The 22,702-nt window shown below is 41.6% G+C and overlaps 1 protein-coding gene across 13 annotated transcripts in view; it reads right to left on the reverse strand.

The window, feature by feature from the left end:
• The window catches only part of CAPN15 (calpain 15), a 274,954-nt gene that overhangs the window by 191,326 nt on the left and 60,926 nt on the right, over window positions 1-22,702 (reverse strand). For 3 of the 13 annotated variants that reach the window (XM_033963913.1, XM_033963903.1, XM_033963914.1), the window contains exons 2-3: window positions 4,458-4,549; window positions 3,426-3,593 (exon numbers count right to left, since the gene is read on the reverse strand). The exons of 3 other annotated variants lie outside the window; for them this stretch is intronic. In XM_033963913.1, coding sequence (XP_033819804.1) covers window positions 3,426-3,586 — 161 coding nt within the window. In that variant the 5' untranslated portion in view covers window positions 3,587-3,593; window positions 4,458-4,549. Of the gene's footprint in view, window positions 1-3,425; window positions 3,594-4,457; window positions 4,550-16,615; window positions 16,849-22,702 lie in introns of those variants that run through there. 7 more of the 13 variants (XM_033963917.1, XM_033963910.1, XM_033963904.1 and 4 more) reach the window with 6 other exon arrangements.

Here is a 22,702-nt window from a genome sequence, read left to right on the forward strand (position 1 = left end):
TGGTGGTGGGCTCTGAAGGGTCGAAGGGGAGGAGTATGGTGATGTCGTCTGCGTAGCTAAAGGATGTGACATTTAGGTTATCTAAGGTGGCTCCTAGGGAGGAGATAAAGAGGTTGAAGAGTGTAGGTGAGAGAGGTGATCCTTGTGGAACTCCGCAGGGATTTGCCCATGGCTCTGATTTGATATCATTGTATTTTACCCTATAGGTTCTTGATTTGAGGAACCCTTGAAACCAATTGTAAACTTTGCCAGAGATCCCTATGGCGTCGAGTATCTGTAGTAATATGGTGTGGTCAACTAGGTCAAATGCAGCAGAGAGGTCAAGTTGTATTAGTATCATCTTTTTTCCTTTACTGATGTGTTGCCGGGCTGTATCTAGAAGAGAGACAAGTAGTGTTTCTGTACTATGGTTGGTTCGAAATCCTGATTGTGAGGGGTGGAGTAGGTTATGTTTTTCCAGGTAGGTTGTGAGGTATTGTGTGACTAGGCCTTCTATTATTTTGACGTATATTGGAATTGAAGCGATAGGTCTGTAGTTGGAGGGGCTATCTATTGGGCCTTTGTGATCTTTCATGATTGGGGTGATTAAGATCTCTCCTAAGTCCTGTGGGAATTGGCCTTCTGTTAGTGTGGTTTGAATCCATAACATAAAGTTGGTTTTGAATGTGGTGGAGGCGTTTGATAACAGGTAGGTGGGGCAATTATTTAGTTCGCTGGAGGCATGGCTGTATTTGTTGTAGAGTCGGTTCATATCCGACCAAAGTAGGATTGGGAAGTTGGACCAGCTTCTGTCTGCTACGATGGCTTCGCCTGTTATTGGGTTTGTTGTTATCTTTTCGAGATGGGTGGGTGTATCGATGAATGCAGTTCTGATGTTAGTGATTTTGTTTTTGAAGTAGTCTGCTAGGTGGATGGCTGTCGGTGGGTGGGTACCTTGAGTGGCAAGATAAGGTTTAGTATCAGTGAGGTTCTTTACTAGGTTGAATAGCTTTTTTGTGTCTGGGATTTTTGTGCCTATCATTTTGGAGTAGTAGGCTTTCCGTTTTTCCTTGAGTTTGGTTTTATATTGGTTAATTTGATTTCTCCATGCAGTTTAGTGTGTAAATCTACATAAGTAATGGTCTGGCCAAACTAGTGGTGACAATTTGCTGAAGGACAGCAAGTTTGGTGCATTTGCTATGACCATATCTAGTGATATGGTCATAGCAAATGCACCAAACCCCCTTTTCGTGTGTGGAGGCTGTTGCAGTAGACTGAAACAAGAAATTTTCAAGTAACTGTTTTAAGTTTTTTAACCTCATTAAGAATATTTTCCAAAAATAAATTAAAGTCGCCTAGCAGCATCATGGAGGAATTGGATAATGCTGCTTATATACCTTTGGAGTGCATTTTGACTGGAGGTGTATACTATACCATACCATACATTTTTCTTCTATACTGCAAGTTTTGACTAGGATTCAAAGTAGTTTACAATAAGATTATTATCGATCAGAGGACATGAACACTGAATGAAAATTAGGTGGGTAGAATGCTGAGTTATGTTATAGATTTGAGGACAAAATATGAGTCTTTAGCTTTTTCCTGAAGAGGCCTAAAGGGTGTTTTGTCAGATCTCCTTTTAGCTGACAAAATAAGAACTCTCTCTCTGGTTCACACAAGGAGCTAACTTATAGAAAACTTTTATATATCATTGCTATTCCTCTTCCCCCTTTTCTCTATTAGCCTGTATCATCTTGTAGCCCACTGGGCAGATCTCTACAGATAGAGAACCATGATTGCTTTTTAGCTACGTCTCTGTAATGAAGGTTATTTCCTAGTTCGCATTCCACGATCATGTCTTGAATCAATGAAGTTTTGTTGAAAATAGACCTAACGTTTATGTACCAACATGGTATGGGCATTGGGGTTGGGTGGCTTGCCCAAGATCACAAGGAGCCTCAATGTGATTTGAACCCCCAAACTTCACTGGTTCTCAGCCTGCTGCGATTACACAGAATTGCAACAGTCCAATTTTGTGATAACTTGGGCCTGTAAAACAGCTCTAAAGTCATCTTCTGGAACTGCTTTCAGTCTGCATACAAGATGAAGCTTATACCCTTGGTTTCTCTCCTTTCATCAATGTTGCTCTTCCTCTTCCCCCAATATTTGCTAGTATCAGCTCCCTTCTCCCATTTCACTCCAGCATCATGCCTCTTCTTTCAGTGCCTGCCTCCCATCTCCTTTAGCCCCACCAATCCCCAGCATTTGGCACCTGACTCCTCCCATTATAGCAATACTAGCTTTGTTCCTCTATGCCACACCATTCTGTCTTCTGTCAGCTGCCTAATGCCATTGGTACCACAAGAAAGTTTCCAATGCAATGGCAGGCAGCTTCTGTATTTAATGTAATACAGGATGTGCTGCCCTCCTCACACTTGAAAGGTACCAATTATGCCGGGTAGCATCAGTAGGCTTGCAGAAGAGAATGAAGGAACAAGCTCCAACCGGTATAATGGCAATAAATTTGGTGTAGCCAAGGCCTATGTGTCCCACTCTATTCTGATGCCTATGAACTTGAGCAAATGCACAAAAGCTTAAAATATTTCCCAGGGGTATAAATACATAAAAAAAAAGCTCAGAAAACAATGTCTCATCTTTTCTTTGAACCCAAACAGTTTGGTGATTTTGTGACTCATAGAGAGGACGTTAAAACAATTGGTTTAGTTTCCCAAAAATGATGCCATTAGTGCTGGCTATAGGAATAGGTTTGGATTATATTATACTATATTTTCCTCTTTAATATTACAGTACTTGTCTCACATATTATGGACAAACATTTTTGATTATTGTGATTGACCCTATTTCCTTGTTTTGCTTTTCTAATTTCTTTAGTCACTTATGTAGCGATGAAATGGATTAAATATGTATAAATAAAATGTTAAAAAGTCTACTCATGGTATTGCCAGGGGAGGGATAGAATCAGTGTTTATATATGTATTTTATAAAAGAAATACATGTATATGTCAGTCTCTACTGAGCCTTACACAAACTTATTTGTGTCTTGAAGCAGGTATAACATTACACTAAAGCTTTCAAGCAGGCTTTTTTATTTAAGACATGTGTTGCCATTATAAAACATCCCTATCTGTGTGTGTTTCCTGCCTAAGTGCTCTTTATAATCTACATGCAACATGGGTTACACCAAATCAAAACAGGCACAGCTCATGCTCACTTTTAATACCCATATTTCTGTCACAGTTGGGACACCTCTTTAAGCTGGGCATGTCCCAAAATCTAGCTGGCTTGCTTTCCAATATATCTAACTCAGTGACCAATGAAAAAGACAGACAGAGGAAAATGGAGCTTTTTTGAGGATGAAAATGTAAAAAGATGAAAAACTACAAATTACATTCACTGGCACAGCATATAAGAAAAAACTGAGGTACCTCCACAAGGGCACGATGTGGGGGAAGGGGCGCCCCCGCTCAGAAGCATTTTCTAGTAGTTTCTGAGCTGAGCGCGCTACTCTGTCCCAGTGCCGTCGGATGATATCACCCACTTGTGTAGCTGATTCATCCTTCTTGTCAACGGAGAATCTCTGTTTCATTGCTGGTCTGTGAAAGGTACATCCAGAGCTTCAACACACAAATAGTCACTCAGCTTCCCTATTGCTAATGCAGCCTTGCCACATCCATCACTGCCCAGTCAATCCTCCAGTTCATCTGCTTCACTCGATGAGCAAATTTATACTGTACAGAAGGTGACCACTGAAGGAGAACCACATGTAATTGATGGACTTCATTTACATAATTTTATTTTTAAAATATATATACGACATGACATTTAGAAATGTCTTCAACTTTCTTCAGGGATCGGTGGGGGGTATCCATTTTGTAGCTTTTGGATCTTTAGGGGAAACTATTTACAATGCTAGAGCATTTTCAGAAATCTGTGTAACTGCTCTAATACATATGTTTTCTAAAACCAAAAAGTCTAGCAAGCAGATATTTCCTCCATATGAAAACATTAGAGAGACCAATTACTAGGGATGGACTATCATTTGAAACAAATATCATTTTGCTAATAAATGTCCAAGCTATTTGTATCGTGTGTGCTTTATACACATAGTGCACACACTCACAATTGTGTGCACATACACAATGATTCATACATGCATGAATCACTACAGTGCACACTCCTTAAGAAAAGTATGCTCTATATTCAAAACAATGTGAACTATTAACAACATTCAATTTGAAATGGATAAAAAAACAAGTGAAATGAAAAGGATCTGGTTTCTCATCCCTATTAATAGCTTTCCCTTCTAGTGTATTTTTTTTATGGCAAAGACATTAAGAACTCTTTCCAGCATGTAGATTCTCTTTTGGCATGACATATGTGCTCTTGTCAACTGTGCATATCGGCCCCTAGAGTCAAAAAAAGAACATTCAACACTAACATGTAGGTGCTGGTTTTACCTTTATGATGTTAAAATTAGATGAAGTTTTCCTTATATTGCTAGTCAAGTACAACCATCAGAATAAACTTCATGGAACTTGTGGATATTGATCTGTTAAAAAGCAATTAAAAGTTACAACATGGATACCTCCCACAATGCAAAATAAAGCTCATCCCAAAGAAGCCAATTCTAATCTTTCCGCATTGGCATGAAATACTTGCATACAGTGATGTGCTATGGGAGACTAAGAGGTCTTCCAAGAACCCAAAGCAAATATACTTTGCTTTCATTACAAATTTCGGATGAATGGAGCAGAGCTGACAAGAGCCTCTTTATGAGAAACTGTCTATCAGCTGTTCAAAGTGGGATACCCAATGCACTTATTCTGACCTCTGATGATCCTATGTTGGCAACCCATGGAAATACACAGACCTAAATTCCAAGATTAGTATGCAGATAAGCTCCAAAACAAGCAATATCACAACAGCCTTGTGTTTCTGAATGTCGGACTACAATTCAGCAGTTCAACCAAGGAGTTATGTTACATTTCTGTTTTCCTTTTACCCCCATCCCTTTTCATTTAAAAGTAAAATAAATAATATACACCAAAATGTTATCTTATCATCAGCTAGCCAATCACAAACACTAAAACAATCCACCTCTCCTTGAAAAGATTTTAAGGATATGAAACAGTGGTGGGACTATGCATGCATTGACCTGCTTGTCAGCTAATGCAGTATATCAAGCATTATAATAAACTAGTTTTTTAGCCCATTACATTAACGGGTGCTAGAACATATGTGTGTGTGTCTGTCTTTTTTTCTCTCTCTCTCCTTAGCCGCTTTCTTTCTTTCTGCCTTTCTTTTTCCTTGGCTGTCCATCACCACCCCTTGCCTGCTCCCCCTGTCCATTTTCCCTTCCTTTTACCTCCACTGTGTCCACCACCACCCCTTCACTGCTCTCCTTATGCAGCAGCAGCCCTTCTCCCTTTGTTTTACCTCCCCCCTGTCCAGCAGCACCTCTTTCCTTCTCCCCCTGTCCAACATTAGTCCTCCGTTCTTTTTTCTTCACCTCCCCTGTCCATCAGTAGGCATCCCTTCCTTTTTTATCCTCCCTCCTCCTTCTTATCCCTATGATACTCTTACCTTGCTCTGCCCCTGATCAGAGGTTCCCGACAGCTGCCCAGTTGCACCCATTGGAAAAGTTCCCACTGCCGCATCCCGCACCCCTCCTGACGCGGCTCCCACTGTCCTTTCTGTCTGTCTCTGTCCCTGGCCCCCTTTGCCTGTCTGTCTTTCTGTGTATCTCCCTGACCGTGTCTTTCTTCTTTCCTTTCTGTCTCCCTTCCTCCCTCTGTCTGTCTGTCCAAAGCAGCATTCCATCCCCCTCCCCCCACACCAGTTCCCTGTGCACCTGCCCCTGTGTCTTTCTTATTTTCTTTGTGTTTCCCTTCCTCTCTCTGTCTGTCCAAAGCAGCATTCCATCACCCTCCATTTCCCTCCCCCCACACCAGTTCCCTGAGCACCTGCCCCTGTGTATTTCTTATTTTCTTTGTGTTTCCCTTCCTCTCTCTGTCTGTCTGTTCGTCCAAAGCAGCATTCCCTTCCCCTCCATTTCCCTCCCCCCCCCCACCAGTTCCCTGTGCAGCAGCATTAGCGTTTCCTCTACCCGCCCCTGTCCCTTCCCCTTCCCCTTCCCGCGGGCCGGACTACAAAGGTGGTGATTCCAGCAGCGCTTTTATCAGTCTCCACACGCTGCTTCGGGCCCTTCTGCCCTGATTTACTCTGGCACGTCCCTGATGACATCATCAGAGACGCGGCAGAGCAAATCAGGGCAGTAGAAGGGCCCGAAGCAGCGTGTGGAGACTGATAAAAGCGCTGCTTGAATCGCCATTCGGACCCGAGGGAAGAGAAGGGGGTGGGCGGCAAAGGAGAAACGGAGATCGGCGGCGGCGACAGGAGAAACGGAGAACGTCGTCTGGCTGCGGTCCGGCTTGTGGAGGCGATCTGGTTGTGACGTATTCGCGCGCATGCGCACTCCTTCGGCCACAGACCTACAGCGCACGGAACACGAAAATAGGACTGCGCATGCGCGAGTTAGCCTTTTATTATATAGGACTAGTTTTTTAGCCCATTACATTAACGGGTGCTAGAATAGATGTGTAGACTTAGGTATTTCTTATGTTTCTTTCTCTTTCTTTCTTTATGTCTGCCTTTCTTTCTCTATGTCTGTCTTTATTTCTATCTCTCTCCCTGGCCCCCTGTCTGTCTGTCTTTCCTGTCCGCTGTCTGTATTTATTTATTTCTGTCTCTCCCCCCTGTCCAGTAGGAAATTTTCCCTGCTCCCCCTGTCCAGGAGTAGCCCTTCTCCTTTCCTTTGACCAACCCCTCTGTCCAGCAGCACCACTTGCCTGCTCCACCTGTCCAGCAGTAGCCCTTCTCCATTCACCTCCCCCTGTGCAACAGCAGCATTTCTCTTCCCCCCCCTTCCCTGGTCTTCCTTCACCCTCATTCCATCTGTCTCCCCAAAAGGGTGATGCTGCAGCATTCCCCCCCCCCCCACGTTCTCACACAGCCATTGGCAGCATTTCTCTCCCCCCTCCCCCCACAGTCTAACACAGCCATCGGCAGCGTTTCTCATTCCCACCCACCCCCACCCCCACCCCTCCCGGGTCTCACACAGTTGTCGGCAGCGCAGCATTCACAACTCCCTGCTCCTGCTTGCTGTCCTTCGTCGCTGCCGGGTCCCACCAACTTTCTGTTTCCGCGAAGGCAGGACCCGGCAGCAAGGAAGGCCCGAAGCAAGCAGGAGCAGTGAGTTGAAGCCTCCCTCCCTGCCTTATCTTCCTTCAATGCCGCCCTAGCCAGGAAGCCACTACGGCCATGCTCCAGGGGCTCTAACACTGTGCTTGCCAGTTTTGCTTCCCCTCCCTCCCCCCGTCTCTGGTTTCAGAGGAACAGGTTCGGGAAGCCGGCAAGCACAGCGTAGTCAGAAGTCAGCCTGAGGTCGGAGATCAGGAAATCAGTTGAGGCAGGCAGTGTGCATGCGCAGGCATGACGCCACGGATCACGGACTCACCAACTTTGAAGTGCGCATGCGCGGTAAGGGAATTATTATAGCGGATGTATCCTTCTGCTCCCGACAATGATGCAATGTTTCTGAACTCAGAATGCTCATAAAGGGTGCATGTTAACATTTGTCAGTCTTCCCAGTGATCATTTTATTTTTAACAAAAAATACATGAAGATCATCCATGAATTCAGGAACCCTAGCGTGATCCAGACTGTAAAGCCCCAAGCAGTATTCAAATCCAAGATAAAAGCCCACTTTTTCAATGCTGCCTTCAACTCTTAATTCCCACTCACCATAAAATTACTTAAGCCCATCCTATCATTCTCTCTGCAAGAAATACACCAACCCCTAAATGTCCTGTCTGTCTGTCCAATTAGATTGTAAGCTCTTCTGAGGAAGGATCATCTATTGCATGTTGATTGTACAGCGATATAAAAATGATAAATAGTAGTAGTATAAATATAGACATTTGTAGAGGATTCATGCAAGTTTCTTTTGTGCTCTTCACAGTTAATACACTTCTCCTGAAAACTTTTACAATTCAGAATTTATCCCAATTGGGCATGCATCCAACCAGCAGTTAACTAAACAGGAAAGAGGAAGGGCAAAATAAGCACAGATGAGCTTACTCAGCATTGAGGAGGATGTGAAAGGTATAAGCAGGCAGACCACACACAAGGAAGACCGGTAGCATGATAGAGTAAGAATAAATTCTATATATGTTGCCAAAAAGGTTGGAGCTTACCATGATTCTACAAACATCCTCCAAAGTTAGGCGCAGTTTATAGAATCATACACAGCGCCTTCTAACATTTAGACTTTCTTGGAATTCCTCAAATCCTAATACCACCAGATCCACCCAAAAATTAAAACTATCCTTCCCCTCATTAAAAGGCATTTCCCATGCAGAAAAACTAGGGTCCTCCCTCCCCTTCAGATTCACTGAGCTCTGGAACAACCTTACCTCCCCTCTTCGGAATCTGAGCTCCCTCCAACTTTTCCGTAAACATCTGAAAACCTGGCTATTCTCAAAAATGTAATGCTTCCTCCCTCTCTGGTATACTAAGCCCCTCTAAACATTCTTTATACTATGGCCTATAACCCTTCATTGGAATTCCTCTTCTATCCCAACTCATGTAAACCGTGCCGAGCTCTACGATTGTGGAGAGGATGCGGTATACAAACCTAAGGTTTAGTTTAGTTTAGGTGCAGACTTTTATACCAATGAAAAGCAGGCTTAAATGCCTGCACCTAAATTGTGTATAGATCAGGTGTATTCTAACAGTGAGCCTAACTTTTAGGAACCCTCATAACCTGCCCATGCTCCCCTGGCCATGCATCCTTTTGAGATCCATGCACTAAAATTTTTAAGCATATACTATGAAGTGATGCAGGTAAAGTTGTGTGCATGCATTCTAATTAGTGCCAAGAACTGCCAGTTAACTAGAAATTATTGGCACTGATTGGCTTGTTAAACAAGTTACACAAGCAAATCAATGTACACAGATTTGCACATGCAACTCTGGCCACAGTATACAGAATCTGAGGGTAGGATTATAGGTGTTAAGGTGTGAAATTCACTTGTGAGATAGTGAAGCACAACCCATTAAAAAAAATCATTCAAAGGGCACTGTAGTAATATAAATTTATTATTAGACAAAGACCATTAAATTAAATTTGGTCTCATGGTTCAGCTGCACTGATGTTTACTACCCTACAGAAGACCCAGGCCTGAACACTGAGCTGAGATTTTGCTACCAGGTTGGTCAGAGAGAGATGGCTACAGAAACAGTGCTTCTAGACCCAGAGCAGAGATGGCTGCAGAAGTAGTGCTTCTAGACCTAGACATCAGGGCAGACATACAGTATTTCCAGGGTAGATTAAAGGGTAGGCCAAGTAGGCACGTGCCTCGGGCCCAAAGCATTCAGGGGGGGACCCAGAATGCTGTCTGCTGTAATGACATCAGTGCTACCTCTGGGCCCAGCTCCAGACATCTAAGTATTGCCTCCTCCTGTCTTCATTATTCAGTGCTGCCAAACTTGCAGTCTTCAAAAGGTCACGGGCAGTGGTTTCTAAATGCTGCCCACAGCTAACCTTGAACCCTTTCCTCCAACTCTGGGATTTTGCGAGAGGGAAGGCTTCTAGGTCAGCAGTGGGCAGTGTGTATGAACCGCTGCCTGCAACCTTTTGAAGACAGCGAGTTCAGCTGCACTGAATAATGAAGGAAAAAGGAGAAGATGCTACTTGGACTTCTGGAGCTGGGCCCAGAGGTACATTCTCACAAGAGGGGAGACATGGGGGTGGGCCTGGCATACTTGGGTACCTAGGCCCACCGAAGAATTAATCCTGCCCTGCATATTTCCCATTACTCAACAGTGATACCTGCAGGCAGACTTGAGTTCACAGCACCTCTAAAAAACAGATGATGCATGTAATCTGTGACTGACTAATGACTGTTGCTACAGTAGCTGGGCTTGGGAGGATATCAAAACAGTGGAAAGACTCAGACAGCTGTGAAGGAAAACTTGTGGTATCAGATCAATAGAGGTCTTTCATTTCATTTATTTTACCGCTACAAAACTGGCACACAGAATTATGCAGTTTACAAAACTAACAATAGATAGTAAAGAGATTTCACTCATAACAAAAAAGTAAAGAGATGCCGACAGGGACGCAGGTGTGTGCTAGGCGCCAATCCAATCATGGAAAAAGAGGAAAAGAATGTTCAAAATGCCAAGTTTTCAAAAGACCCTTAAATTTTTTGATTGATCCCTCCATACGTAAGTTTAATGGTAATTTATTCCAAAGGAAGGGAGCAGCAAATCAGAACATATGATTAAATGTTGATTCCAATTGCGCTAATCGTGGACTGGTCAGGACCATCCTATAGTTGTTTAAAGACCTAAGAACTCGGGCAGGAGAATAAGGTATGGTGAGGGATGACAAGTAATCTGGAAAGTCTTATTTGAAGGCTTTGAAAGCAATTTGAAATACTTTATAATGAATTCGATAAGCTACTGGAAGCCAACATTACTGTTTTAACAGAGGTGTGATGTGAGCATTTGAACATGAATCAGAAGATGAACAGCTGTATTTTGTAATGTTTGCAGTCTTTTGATAATGGAGTTGCTTACACCGAGTACGATGTTACCAAAAAAAGAAAAAAAAAAATCGATCCATGTAGTAAGAAATGAAAAGAACAGTGAGTGAAAAGAAGTTTTATAGAAAACGGACAAACACTACGAAATTTCTTAGTACGAAAAATAAAGAGCTAAAACATGCAGAACTGAGTAACAGGGGCAATAGTAGTCCCTAGAAGAGTAATGGGATCAATCAAAAATGGGATATGTCCCATGAGAAGTAGACCACCACAAAATAGAAGAAAAATGCATTAGCAAGTCCAGAAGCAAACCACACAACAGAGGGAGAGATGAAGAAACACAGGGGTCTATGGCATTCTACAGGATGATTTATTGGAAAGCAATTCAACATGAAAACATGTTTCGGCCTGAATCAGGAGTCTAAATATACTAAAACATATTGCAATAAACAATGCAAATAAAATAAAGACAAATCATAATTTTCATCCATGTAAGTGAATAAAATAAATTAAAACCATAAAGGGAACCATGGAATAGCAATGGTTAAAAAAAGCAAGCCTATTAATCATAATTGAATAAAAAAAATGTAGTAATATAGAATTAAATATTACATTAAAATGGCAGAGAAACATATGAACATTCATCTAAAACAAAAATATTATAGCTACTAGGTTTAGCATTAAAAACCATAATTAAATCAAATGATTGTAGTTCCCAGAAGAGTAATAGGATCATTCAAAAATGAGAGATGTCCTACTTGCCAGCAGGCCATGGTTTTGTCACAGTTTAATACTAATTGATGTGATGATAACCAATGAGCTACATTATCAATACAGTTTTGCAACGGAGAGATATCTGGAAAGAAAGCAGCTCTAATTGCTATAATACAAGTTTAAAAGATGGAAGGCATGCAAAACCAGGGTTTGCCAATCTTAACTTGATTTCATGGGAGGTTTCCCTGTTCTAAGTTCAGCAGTTATACTTTCATTTCTTTGGTTTTGAGCAATAGAATCCCTTCATCTTCTCCCAAAAGACACACAACTTACCAGGTGCTGACTGATACAGACTAACTCTACAGGGAGTTTCTATATTAAGCAAATTTCCTCCCACAAATACAAGATGAGAAAAACCCCATTACATCTGGAGCTAGGTGTGGAATGTGTGATTGCATCCATCAGCAAGGACAGACATTACCGAAAATCTCCAAAAGTGGAAGTTTAACCAAAACATGCTTATTCTGTGGTGTATGAAAGTGGCAAGAAGCAGATTGTGGTTGCAAAATCCTTTCCAAAGGAAGACACTTGTACTTCTATTTCTCTTTTTGTATCCACTTCTGTTAAGCACTAGGAGATGATAGAATTGAACAAGATAAGATCCATGAGAAAAGTGAGTAAACCAACTAACATAAGCCTGCAGAGCAACAGGGGGTTGGTCACCCTCTCTCCGTTTTCTGTAATCACTGCCTGCATGTAAGCTGGTTTTGGATTTTCATAAAATGGGTGGAGCTAAATGTCATTGATCATTTTTACTGGTACTCATTAAATAGGACTTCTCAGAAAATATGAGTGTAAAGCATACAGTACAGATGGGGAAGAGAAACACAGGGAGAAGCACGGAGAAGATAAGAGAGACAAAAATTAAGAGAGAAATGCAGTTTTGTTTTTTTATTACGTTTCCTCTGTTAAAGAGAAAGAAATTAAAGACAAGATACTCAGAAAATACAGTAACAAATGAATCTTCTAAAAGACAAAAATTACTACATTAAATAGCCATAAAGATTTTTTTTTTTAACCAAAACAGTCAGAAAAAAAGGAGGACAAAAACTAAAGAAAATGGTTTCAGTCAAGTAAATGGGGAATAAAAAAGGAGAATGTACCGAGGAAGAGGAAAAATTTGGTCAAGACAGATCTAACAACAAATGAGAGTTTGTCCAAATTAGACTGTAAGCTCATCTGATCAGGGACCATCTACTGAATGTTAAATGTACAGTGCTGCATATAACTTTTAGCGCTAGAAAAGTGATAAGAAGTAGTAGTAGTAATTACTAGAGACAGTGAAACAGAACAATTCAGTGAGCTGTAGTCCAGGCTGGAGAAGGAAGATGGATGAACCCGAGAAGAAAATCCAAGCTGCTGCAAATTAAATTCTGTTTCCTCAATCCTAGATCCTCCATGCAACCCAAATTTTTGCTTCTAATTAGTACACACTGCCATTACAGCTAGTCCTAATGATGATTAAAGGCAAACTAAAGTGACAAAAATGGCACCAAAATGCCTTACACTGCATCATTTCTGAGTGCTCACTAGTTCAGGGATAGATGACACAATTGTAGGTTCCTTGTCTGAAATTTTAAATTAAAATGATTCCCAGTAAAGATAAGCATTAGTTAGTCACATTTAACATAAGAATTGTCGCCGCTGGGTCAGACCAGTGGTCCATCGTGTCCAGCAGTCCGCTCACGTTGCAGCCCTCTGATCAAAGATCAGTGCCCCGAGACTAGCCCTACCTGAGCACGTTCCGGTTCAGCAGGAACTTGTCTAACTTTTTCTTGAAACCCTGGAGGCTGTTTTCCCCTATGACAGACTCCGGAAGAGCGTTCCAGTTTTCTACCACTCTCTGGGTGAAGAAGAACATCCTTACGTTCGTACGGAATCTATCCCCTTTCAATTTTAGAGTGCGCCCTCTCGTTCTCCCTACCTTGGAGAGGGTGAACAACCTGTCCTTATCAACTGAATCTATTCCTTTCAGTACCTTGAATGTTTCAATCATGTCCCCTCTCAATCTCCTCTGTTTGAGGGAGAAAAGGCCCAGTTTCTCTAATCTTTCACTGTATGGCAACTCCTCCAACCCCTTAACCATCTTAGTCGCTCTTCTCTGGACCCTTTTGAGTAGTACTGTGTCCTTCTTCATGTACGGCGACAGTGCTGGATGCAGTACTCTAGGTGAGGGCGCACCATGGCCCAGTACAGCGGCATGATAACCTTCTCCGATCTGTTTGTGATCTCCTTCTTTATCATTCCTAGCATTCTGTTCGCCCTTTTCACCGCCGCCACACATTGCGTGGACAGCTTCATTGACTTGTCGATCTTAACTCCCAAGTCTCTTTGCTGGGAGGTCTCTCCCAAGTACCGCCCCGTACATCCTGTATTTTTTCCTCGTAGTCTCTTTTGGCCCCTTTTACTGCCTTATGGCACCTGCGTTGATGTTGTTTGCGCTTGTTCCAGTTTTCGTCCGTTTTTTACCTTTTCCATTCCTTAAACAAAGCTTTCTTGTCTCAGATTGCTTCCTTCACCTCTACAGTGAGCCACGCCGGTTCTTTGTTCTTTTTCCTCTTTGATCCCTTGTTGATGCGCGGTATATATAGATTTTGCGCCTCGGTGACTGTGTCCTTAAAAAGGGGCCATGCTTGCTCTAGCGTTTTTACAGTGCTTATCCTCTTCTTAATCTTCTTCCCTTCTGGAAACATTGGACGATAGAAGGTATACGGATCTTAAACAATGTTATTTCTAATGGTAAACTGCTTGATTTTTCACAGTTGCAACATAAATATGGTCTTAATAAATCACAAAACTTTAGATGGTTGCAACTGAAGCAGGCTATTCAGGCGGGGTTCCCTGAATGGAAAAATCTTAATAATCAATATAGTTTGGAGTTCTTATGTTTTCAGATGGACTTCTTGGGACATCAGGCCACACAGTGGTATAAATTGATATCTGGATTTATGAAAAAAAAAAAAAAAAACTGGTCTCGGAGACATTTGGAACATTGAAATTAAACAACTAATTTCTGCGTCTCAATGACCACGAATTTGGTCTTGGAGAAGTAAATGTAAAGTGTCCGCATCTATGAGACAAACTTGTTTTTTTTTGTTACATAGAGCATTTTGGACCCCAGTTCGTTTACAAAAGTTGGATAGCTCTAAGTCAAATAGATGTTGGCATTGTCATCTCGAGCCAGGGACTTTGGATCATATACTGTTCTACTGTCCATTAATTTTGGCCTTTTGGAAATCAATATGGGGCCAAATAAATTGTTTATTGGAAAATCCTGTGGCATTATCGTATGACACGATTTTATTTGGTATGTCAATGAGAACAAAGAGCCAAATTTCATCTAAAAACAATAGGCTGTTATTGATTATGACAGGGGTCGCCATACAACATATCACAAGTAATTGGAAGAATTGGAGTAGACTTAATTATAATTTTTGGTGGAACTCACTTTGTCACATTTATAAAATGGAAAGAACAATAGCTATACAAAAAGGAAATTATAATAAATTTAAGGAGATTTGGGGGCCATTGATAAATTATTGTAATGAATAGATATAATTTTTCCATTATAAGTTCAATGCAATGAGGGGATGGGTTGGGGGTTTCTGAATTTTATTAAATGTTTAGATCGGTAGAAAAGAATTTTTATAAAATATATCTGATTATATATGTTATAGTAAGGGTGGGAGGGAAGGATTAAAACTTTATGTTTTAATGTTAAATATGATAGAAATTCAGGTGATGTATTCAATTTCAATGTTAATTATTGTTACACTTGATGTAAGATGTAAAAACAAAGATGTTTAAAAAAAAATAAATCTTCTTCCCTACCAGGAGTCTCATCCCTTTGTAATTCCCTTTTCAGAAGTTCAGTGCCATGGCTGTCGTTTTGGACTGATGTTTCTCCCCTGCGTCCAGATCAAAGCGGGTCATATTGTGATTGCCGTTTCCCAGCGTCCCTTCTACTTCTACATTTTGCTTCATTAGTATGTGTTAACCAACAAATTAATGTGCATTTAAAAGGTAAAGAAAAATAGGCCAAATGAACTGAAAATTTTTGCATGCGTATATCCATAATGCCCAGTTGTTTCGCTGAAAATCTAGGACACATGCTGGCTAGCAGAGAGTGGTAGAAATCTGGAACGCCATCTCTATAAATGGGAATAAGGTGTGGTCAAGTGCTTAAACTCTTGGATTTTCAATCAAGTTCCCTCTTTACCTAGCAACATGTAGGAGTGATATAACAAAATGAATTGCTATCTTGCTGGAATTAAGCCATCCAATGTAAACAATTTGATATAATGAACTATGGGCAGGGATGGTGTTAAACATGCAGGGGTCCAGAACAAAAATTTGGGAGGAGGCCTCAGTCAGTATCACCTTGAGACTTGGAGCTCAAGGTGACTGCCCTGTTTGGATCCCTCTAATATCAGCCCTATGAAGCAACCTGCCTCATGGTGTGCAGCCTTCTTCCAGTCATGTGCCACTGACAAAGAAATGATCCAGTGGATTACCCTCCCCTCTTGGCTTTTAAAATTCTGGACTAAATCCCCTCCCACCCCGGTGTTCAAATTTCAAAGTATTATCCCCTTGGACACAGTCATTTGTAACCTATTAACTATCCTTATAGAGCACTGTGTACAATGTTGAATCTATATAATGAATAATAAACTAGATTAAAATGCTGAGTTCAACACTGGCAGCATTCGTTATCCTTTAGAAAAGAGATACCCACACAGTCTTCACTATTAGGGTCATTTCTAAAGCCTACCAAATTCTTCCTTGGGAAGGGCTGTGGAGGGTTAATACAAAGCCTTGGATAACAAATCTGTTATGTCTGTGAAGGACTAAAGTAATGTTTGTGGTCCACAAATTTCATACTCAGTGGAGATGTTAGAGATGTACACTGGATGAGATAAGCCACAAAAATCTCTTTGTTGTCTTCCCTCATTGCTACATTCGGGATATTTAAAATGAATAAGAAAAAAAATTGTGAATCTAATTTCTGCCAACTCAATAGCCTAGAGATAGTGGGATTAAAAAAAAAAAAAAACAGGCCAGCTTGAGTTTACAGAAACATTATTGCTTTTCCACAGAGGTTTATTTCTTACACACAACAGAGACTTTCAAGATAACACTTAATTACTTCTGCAGTACTTAATATTTGAAAGACAAAATAAATATTTGTTATTGAGAAACTTAGGGAGAAAACACTACAGCTAAATACTTACCAAAGAGGACAGGAAAGGTTTTCACAAAAGAGCTGTTTGTCCCAAGTGTCTGTAATAGCCAGATTCAGCAGGAGGTACTTTCTCCAAGAGATTTCTTTCAACTCAAGAATGCTCATTTTACAAGGATGTTCTCCTCCTGTTAACTCATTCTATGCCCTTTTCTAGTTCTCTTAATCAAATGGGGATAATTTTATTTTAAGTTAACACAGAATTTATTCATTCCTGGGGCTCCTTTAGCTTCACTCTACAGTTAGTTGAACTTCTCCCAAAGTATTTAGGTTTCCGTTTAAAAAAAAACCCAAAACAAAACTCGTTTATATCAAAATTCTTGTTTGAATGGAAAGATCCTTGCTCTTCTTGACGATGTATTTTGTACCAAATCTGATATGAAATCCGCTTGGGAGCAGTGAACTTCTGTCTCGCTAAAACTAAAGCTCATCTTGCCCCTTTCTCTAAATTCTCGTATAGGCTTTTCAGTTGTAATCGGGACTTGGGTCGAACGGATTATTTGTTTATATTAGGTACATTATCTCACAACCATGACCAGCCTTGCAATTATTTAGGCCCCACTGAAACAGACAAAATCACATCTAAAATCACAATAGAATCCACAACTATAAAACAAAAAAAGGGGGGGGGGGGGCGATCAGTTACAGCTTAGTCTGGATACGACCACAAAATATAAGAGGCGCAGCTTCCACAGACCAGGAGAAAAAAGGACTAGATATTTAGTTTGGATTTCTGTCCCTCTTTTCTCTGATCTCGCTGATAGATGTGCCTTGTTGACCACAGCTGGGAATTCAGACGTGTTTTCGGCTCATTTCTTTCCAGAAGAGTTCATCTCAGCCAAAGCAGCTCGCATATCATTTATTTACCTCCCGGGAAGATGTGCTAGCAGTAACTTTTCGATTTTTTTTTTTTGGTCTCGGAGAGTTTATCTGAGCTTTGCCTTTTCCTTCCCTTGTAATCTGTAGACTTCGCGGACAGCTGCTCTCCATCCACGCCGAGTTCTGCACGGCCAACAGGCACCCTATGACGAAGGAGAAGGATGCTCGGGTTAGGGGGACAGAGGAGACAGGCAGCTGGCGTTTCGCTGACAGCCAGCATGGCGCAGGCGCACAGAGACTGTGCCCACGCTCTCGGGTTATCAGCAGTTAAGAGTGGTCCCGCCTTCCAACTCTTCCCCTGCTCCACTTCCAGTTTATCCGGACTTGCTCTCACGTGCGTCAAGAAAAGGGGAGGCGGAAGCACAAAGAAACAGTTAAAACTGGTTCTCTCTGAGCGAAATCCTCGCGTTTATAATTGCAGGTCTGATAATGATGAAAGAAAAAGTAAAAAGGAACTGTTTAACTAGTTTCTGGTAGTTATGGCCTGGATTGGACAATCTTAGACACAAGATACTGGGCTAACTGGACCTTTAGTCTGACCTTTTATGACAACACGTATGTTCTTACGTCTAAGTACATAGTATAAGTTTGCTTATTCTTGATATAACTCAGCTACTCCAACCACAGCGAATCCAAGTAAATTAAAACTGTTATTATGATAGAAACAAGATACAGTACAAGAAAAATGAGGGCAAATAATGACCAAATGGACCATCCAGAATGCCTGTCCATTTCAACTAATCTATACAATACCATCCTCTCCACTGCCTCACTCCTAGGGTGTGCAGTCAAGAAAGACATCCCCGAAACAGCCTTATTATGCCTAAAGTAGCTGCATCAAAATGTTTCCTGAAGACCACATCCACCTGGCGGTCCTGCATGCCCATTAACACACCATCACCCTCACTGGGGAGAGAGGTGTGTTTAGTCACCTACACCACCAAATAATCCACCCCGGGCTGACTCAAAAGCTGCTAACACTCCTATGTCACAGGATACAAGCAGGACATAGCTCTAGCAATTTTCTGAGAACCCTCCAGAGAGTCAAACTGCTACAAGACCAGAACATTCATATCAGGGTGCAAGCGAACACCACATAGCCAGAAGGAAGAAGTGGGCAGGGCCGACTGAGTGACTAAATTCAATTCCTGCAATGACTCAGAAATAAGGTCTGGCAGAGTTACGAACTTAAGCACAGGACAGTAGAATCATCCACAGGATTCTGGGGCAGAAGTCACCTTTAGATGACTTGCATTCGCGTTTCTTAGGCTCTGTAGGGGCCACAGCATAGCTGATGAAAGTATCTGCCGAGCCCTGAAAGCAATGACTGCCACCGCCACTAGCTGAGCATTTGGTCACTTGCTTCAGCAGGGAAGAAAACAAGTTGGACGCTGTAGTTCCCTCCCCCCCCCCCAAGCTGCGCCATGCGACACATGATGCAAGAATCCACATGAGGAGAGCCTAAGGACTCCATCCCAGTAGGTTTCCAAGCAAAATTTGCAGTTTTGAAGAAGTGGGGAACTTAAGAAAAAAACAGATCGCCAAGATGACCGCCGTCAAAAAATTTGTGCCAAAATAATGATTTTTTTCACACTTCCAAAACTGTAAAAACAGCAATTTTAGGATTTTTCAGGAGGGGGAACATCCAGAAACCTGCAAAATCCCACTTTTCCAACCTCCCCTGATGTCTCTCAGAGGCTGTCTGCTTGTGTACTCATCAAGTTAAGTGAGCTTCATTGGACCTGAATGGCTTCAAAACTTATCATCATTAAGAACTTTGAAGATTGATTGATGGACTCTATTTTAGTTCAAAAATGTTTTATTAAGTTTCCAAAAACATAATACAAAAGACAACATAAATACATTAGAAAGTATATGGTCCATGTACATGAAAACAACATTGAAGTCAAGTATCGAGTAGGCATACTATCAAAGTAAAGCAGGAGGTGACAAGAAATATCTCATCTAAGGAAGTGCAGTTGAGAGGTATCAGATTCTAGCGGCGGAAGAGCTATATGAATTCAATAAGAATATACAATATCAATTCACTCATTCAAACAGTAATGGTATATGGGAGACCAGACATTCTTATACTTTACTAGGGCATTATTTTTTTCTGCTATAACTCGTTCATATTTACTATGAAGACACAGTGTATTCCACCAAGTATAGTATTCAACATTTTCCAAATGTTTCCAACTAAAAAGAACATTTTGGATTGCTAATGACAGCATGATTGTCAGGAGAGAGCCTTTATGCTTGTCTAGTGGAGCGGTCAAACTATGAGACATTAAAATAAGGGTTCTGAGAGAGAGAGGTTCTGAAATGTCTAAGATAGAGCAGATTGTGCCCCACACTTTGTTCCAGTAGATCCCAAGGTGTTTACAGTTGAATAACATATGTTCTAAAGACCCATCATCATTGTCACAAGACCAGCATTTAGAGGGAGTAGATGGATCTATTCGGTGTGATAATTGAGGGGTCCAGACAGCACGGTGTAACAAGAAGAATAATGACTGTAGAACAGAAGCTGATCTTATGGATTTGTGGAATGTTTGCCAAATCTTAGGCCAGTCGATGGCATCCGAAGGTAAGTTTAATACATGTTGCCATTTAATTTCAAAAGACAAGGGGTCTTTGTCAGAGGCTGTTTGAATCAACTTATACCATACAGAGGCTTTGTAGTTGAACACAGAGGATTTATCCAAAAGCGTACTTAGGCTCGGTATATCAACTAGGACCTGAAGATCTGGAAGGGCGGCCCGTAGGCAGTGAGTGAGTTGGAGCCATGCATAGTATTGATTGTTGGGGATGTCTCTGGCAGCTACGAGTTCGTGAAAGGACATCCATCCTTTCGCATCAGTTAAGTCCTTGATCGTCTCAATACCCCTCTGCTGCCATATAGGCCAACAAAAAGGTTTAGCTTGGATCAAAAATCTTTGGTTGTTCCAAATCGGTATTAGAGAAGAAGTTTCCCAGCTATGAGGCAGTATGCTATCTAGGGTATGTATAGCGGATTTGTAGGACATAAGTATGTAATCCGCTTTATCTAGGCGAGATAGGTTGTGTCCAGGAAGGTATTTCATGCGTGACACCCCGTACAGGCACGTTTCCAAATCAATCCAGCCAGGTCTATCTGGAGATCTGTTAGCAGCATGACCTTGAGACCAATGTCTAATGAGAAATGCACTGTGGTATTTATAAAAATCTGGAAAATTCACCCCCCCTCCATCTTCGCTAATTTGAGTTTACCTAGAGCAATTCGAGGCTGTCTCTTATTCCAGAGGTATAGCGTGAGAATAGAGTCTAGATTCTTGTAGAAGGAGCGAGGTAAATAGAATGGTAACATGTTCAGAACATAGTTGATTTTGGGAACAATCATCATGCGTATCGATTCCAGCCTGCCCCACCAAGAGAGGTTGAGAGGAGACCATTTAGATGTTGTATGTCGGGCTATGCGTAATAAGTAATCAGAATTGAGTTGTATAGTTTCTTCCAAGGTGGGTCCAAAGTAGACTCCCAAGTATTTCATTGTAGTAGCGGACCATTGGACTCCATATGATTCCACATCTGTCTTGACCTCTGGACAGTTGAGAGGCATAACCAGCGTTTTATTCATGTTTAATTTGTATCCAGACAACGCGGAGTATTGCGTGATTGTTGTGAGTAGGTGCGGAAAGGATGGAGGAGAAATATATAGAAGTATATCATCGGCATATGCCGAGATTTTGATTTCGGCTTCATTGGTTTTGAACCCTTCAATGAGACTATTGGTACGGATGGAGGTGAGCAGAGGTTCCAGCGCCAGATCGAACAGTAGTGGGGACAAGGGGCAGCCTTGTCGGGTACCACGTGTCGGGTGAAATGTGGAAGACAACGTTCCATTTATAAAAGTTCTGGTAGATGGAGATGAGTAAAGGATCTTAATCTTTTTGATGAAATTCGCTGAGAATCCATACCAGGCTAGGACTCTGAATAGGAAAGCCCACTCCACACGATCAAAGGCCTTCTCTGCGTCCAGCCCCACCGCAATAAGATCTTGATGATGATTACGAGATTGTGCAATGATGTGTGAAAAGGTTCTAGAATTGTCAGAGGAAAACCTCCCAGTGATAAAACCACTCTGCTCCGACTTGACCAAGGAGGTTATTACATTCTGTAACCTGTTAGAAAGGAGTTTGGCATATATCTTCGCATCAACATTTATGAGAGATAAGGGTCTGTAATTCGTTATTGAGCGAGGATTTTTATCAGGTTTCGGGAGGACAATGATGTGAGCTTCAGTGAATGACCCATGCACTTGCCCAGACTCAATGACTGAGTTAAGAAATTGTAGATAATGGGGGTGAAGTACATCCTTAAATTCCTTGTAGAACTCGACTGTTAGACCATCAGGTCCGGGTGCCTTGTGGGAAGCCATGTCTTCAATCACGTGATCAAGTTCTGATACAGTCAAGGGTTCATCCAGTGGTATGTTGTCCTCTTGGGATAGGGTAGGGTGAGGTAAAGTATCCAAAAATTTTGAAGCGTTCTCATTATTATCCAATTCTGAAGTGTATAACTTCTCGTAAAATGACTTGAAGGCTTGAGAGATGTCCTGGTTGGTGGTTAAAGTGACCCCATTTTCCAGCTCAATAGCAACTATATTCTTTTTATCTGCTCTCTTCTTTAAATAAGAAGCTAACAAGTGTCCACACTTGTTATTGTCGGCGAAGTATGAGGCTGATTGTTGAAACACCGACTTAGCAGCTGATTTACTGAGCATTGAGTTGTATACATAACGAGCCTTAGCTAGTCGGGTGAGAGTGGGGACATCCAACGGATCCTGTTGATGAACTTTTTCCAGATCCGTAATGTCACGTTCCATCTGAAGGGTAGCTTCCGTCTGTGATTTACGTAAACGCGCTGTGTAAGAAATGATGACCCCTCTGATGTATGCTTTGAAAGCATCCCAACAGGTAATCCAGGAGGTATGTTCCGGGGTATTGAAGGAGAAGTATTCCTCAATAGCCTTGCGCACATCAATTTTAAATTGAGGGTCTTGGAGCAAGGAGGCATTAAAGCGCCATTGTCGGTGTGGTAATTGGGGCGTACTACACTGGAGTTGGAGTAAAATGGCTGCATGATCTGATACAGATATGGGTAAAATGTCAACTGCTTTAACAGAGTCGCACAAGGCTCTATCAAGTAGGAAATAATC

Source organism: Geotrypetes seraphini, chromosome 11, assembly GCF_902459505.1.
Source record: "Geotrypetes seraphini chromosome 11, aGeoSer1.1, whole genome shotgun sequence".
In the NCBI taxonomy this organism is placed as follows: domain Eukaryota; kingdom Metazoa; phylum Chordata; class Amphibia; order Gymnophiona; family Dermophiidae; genus Geotrypetes; species Geotrypetes seraphini.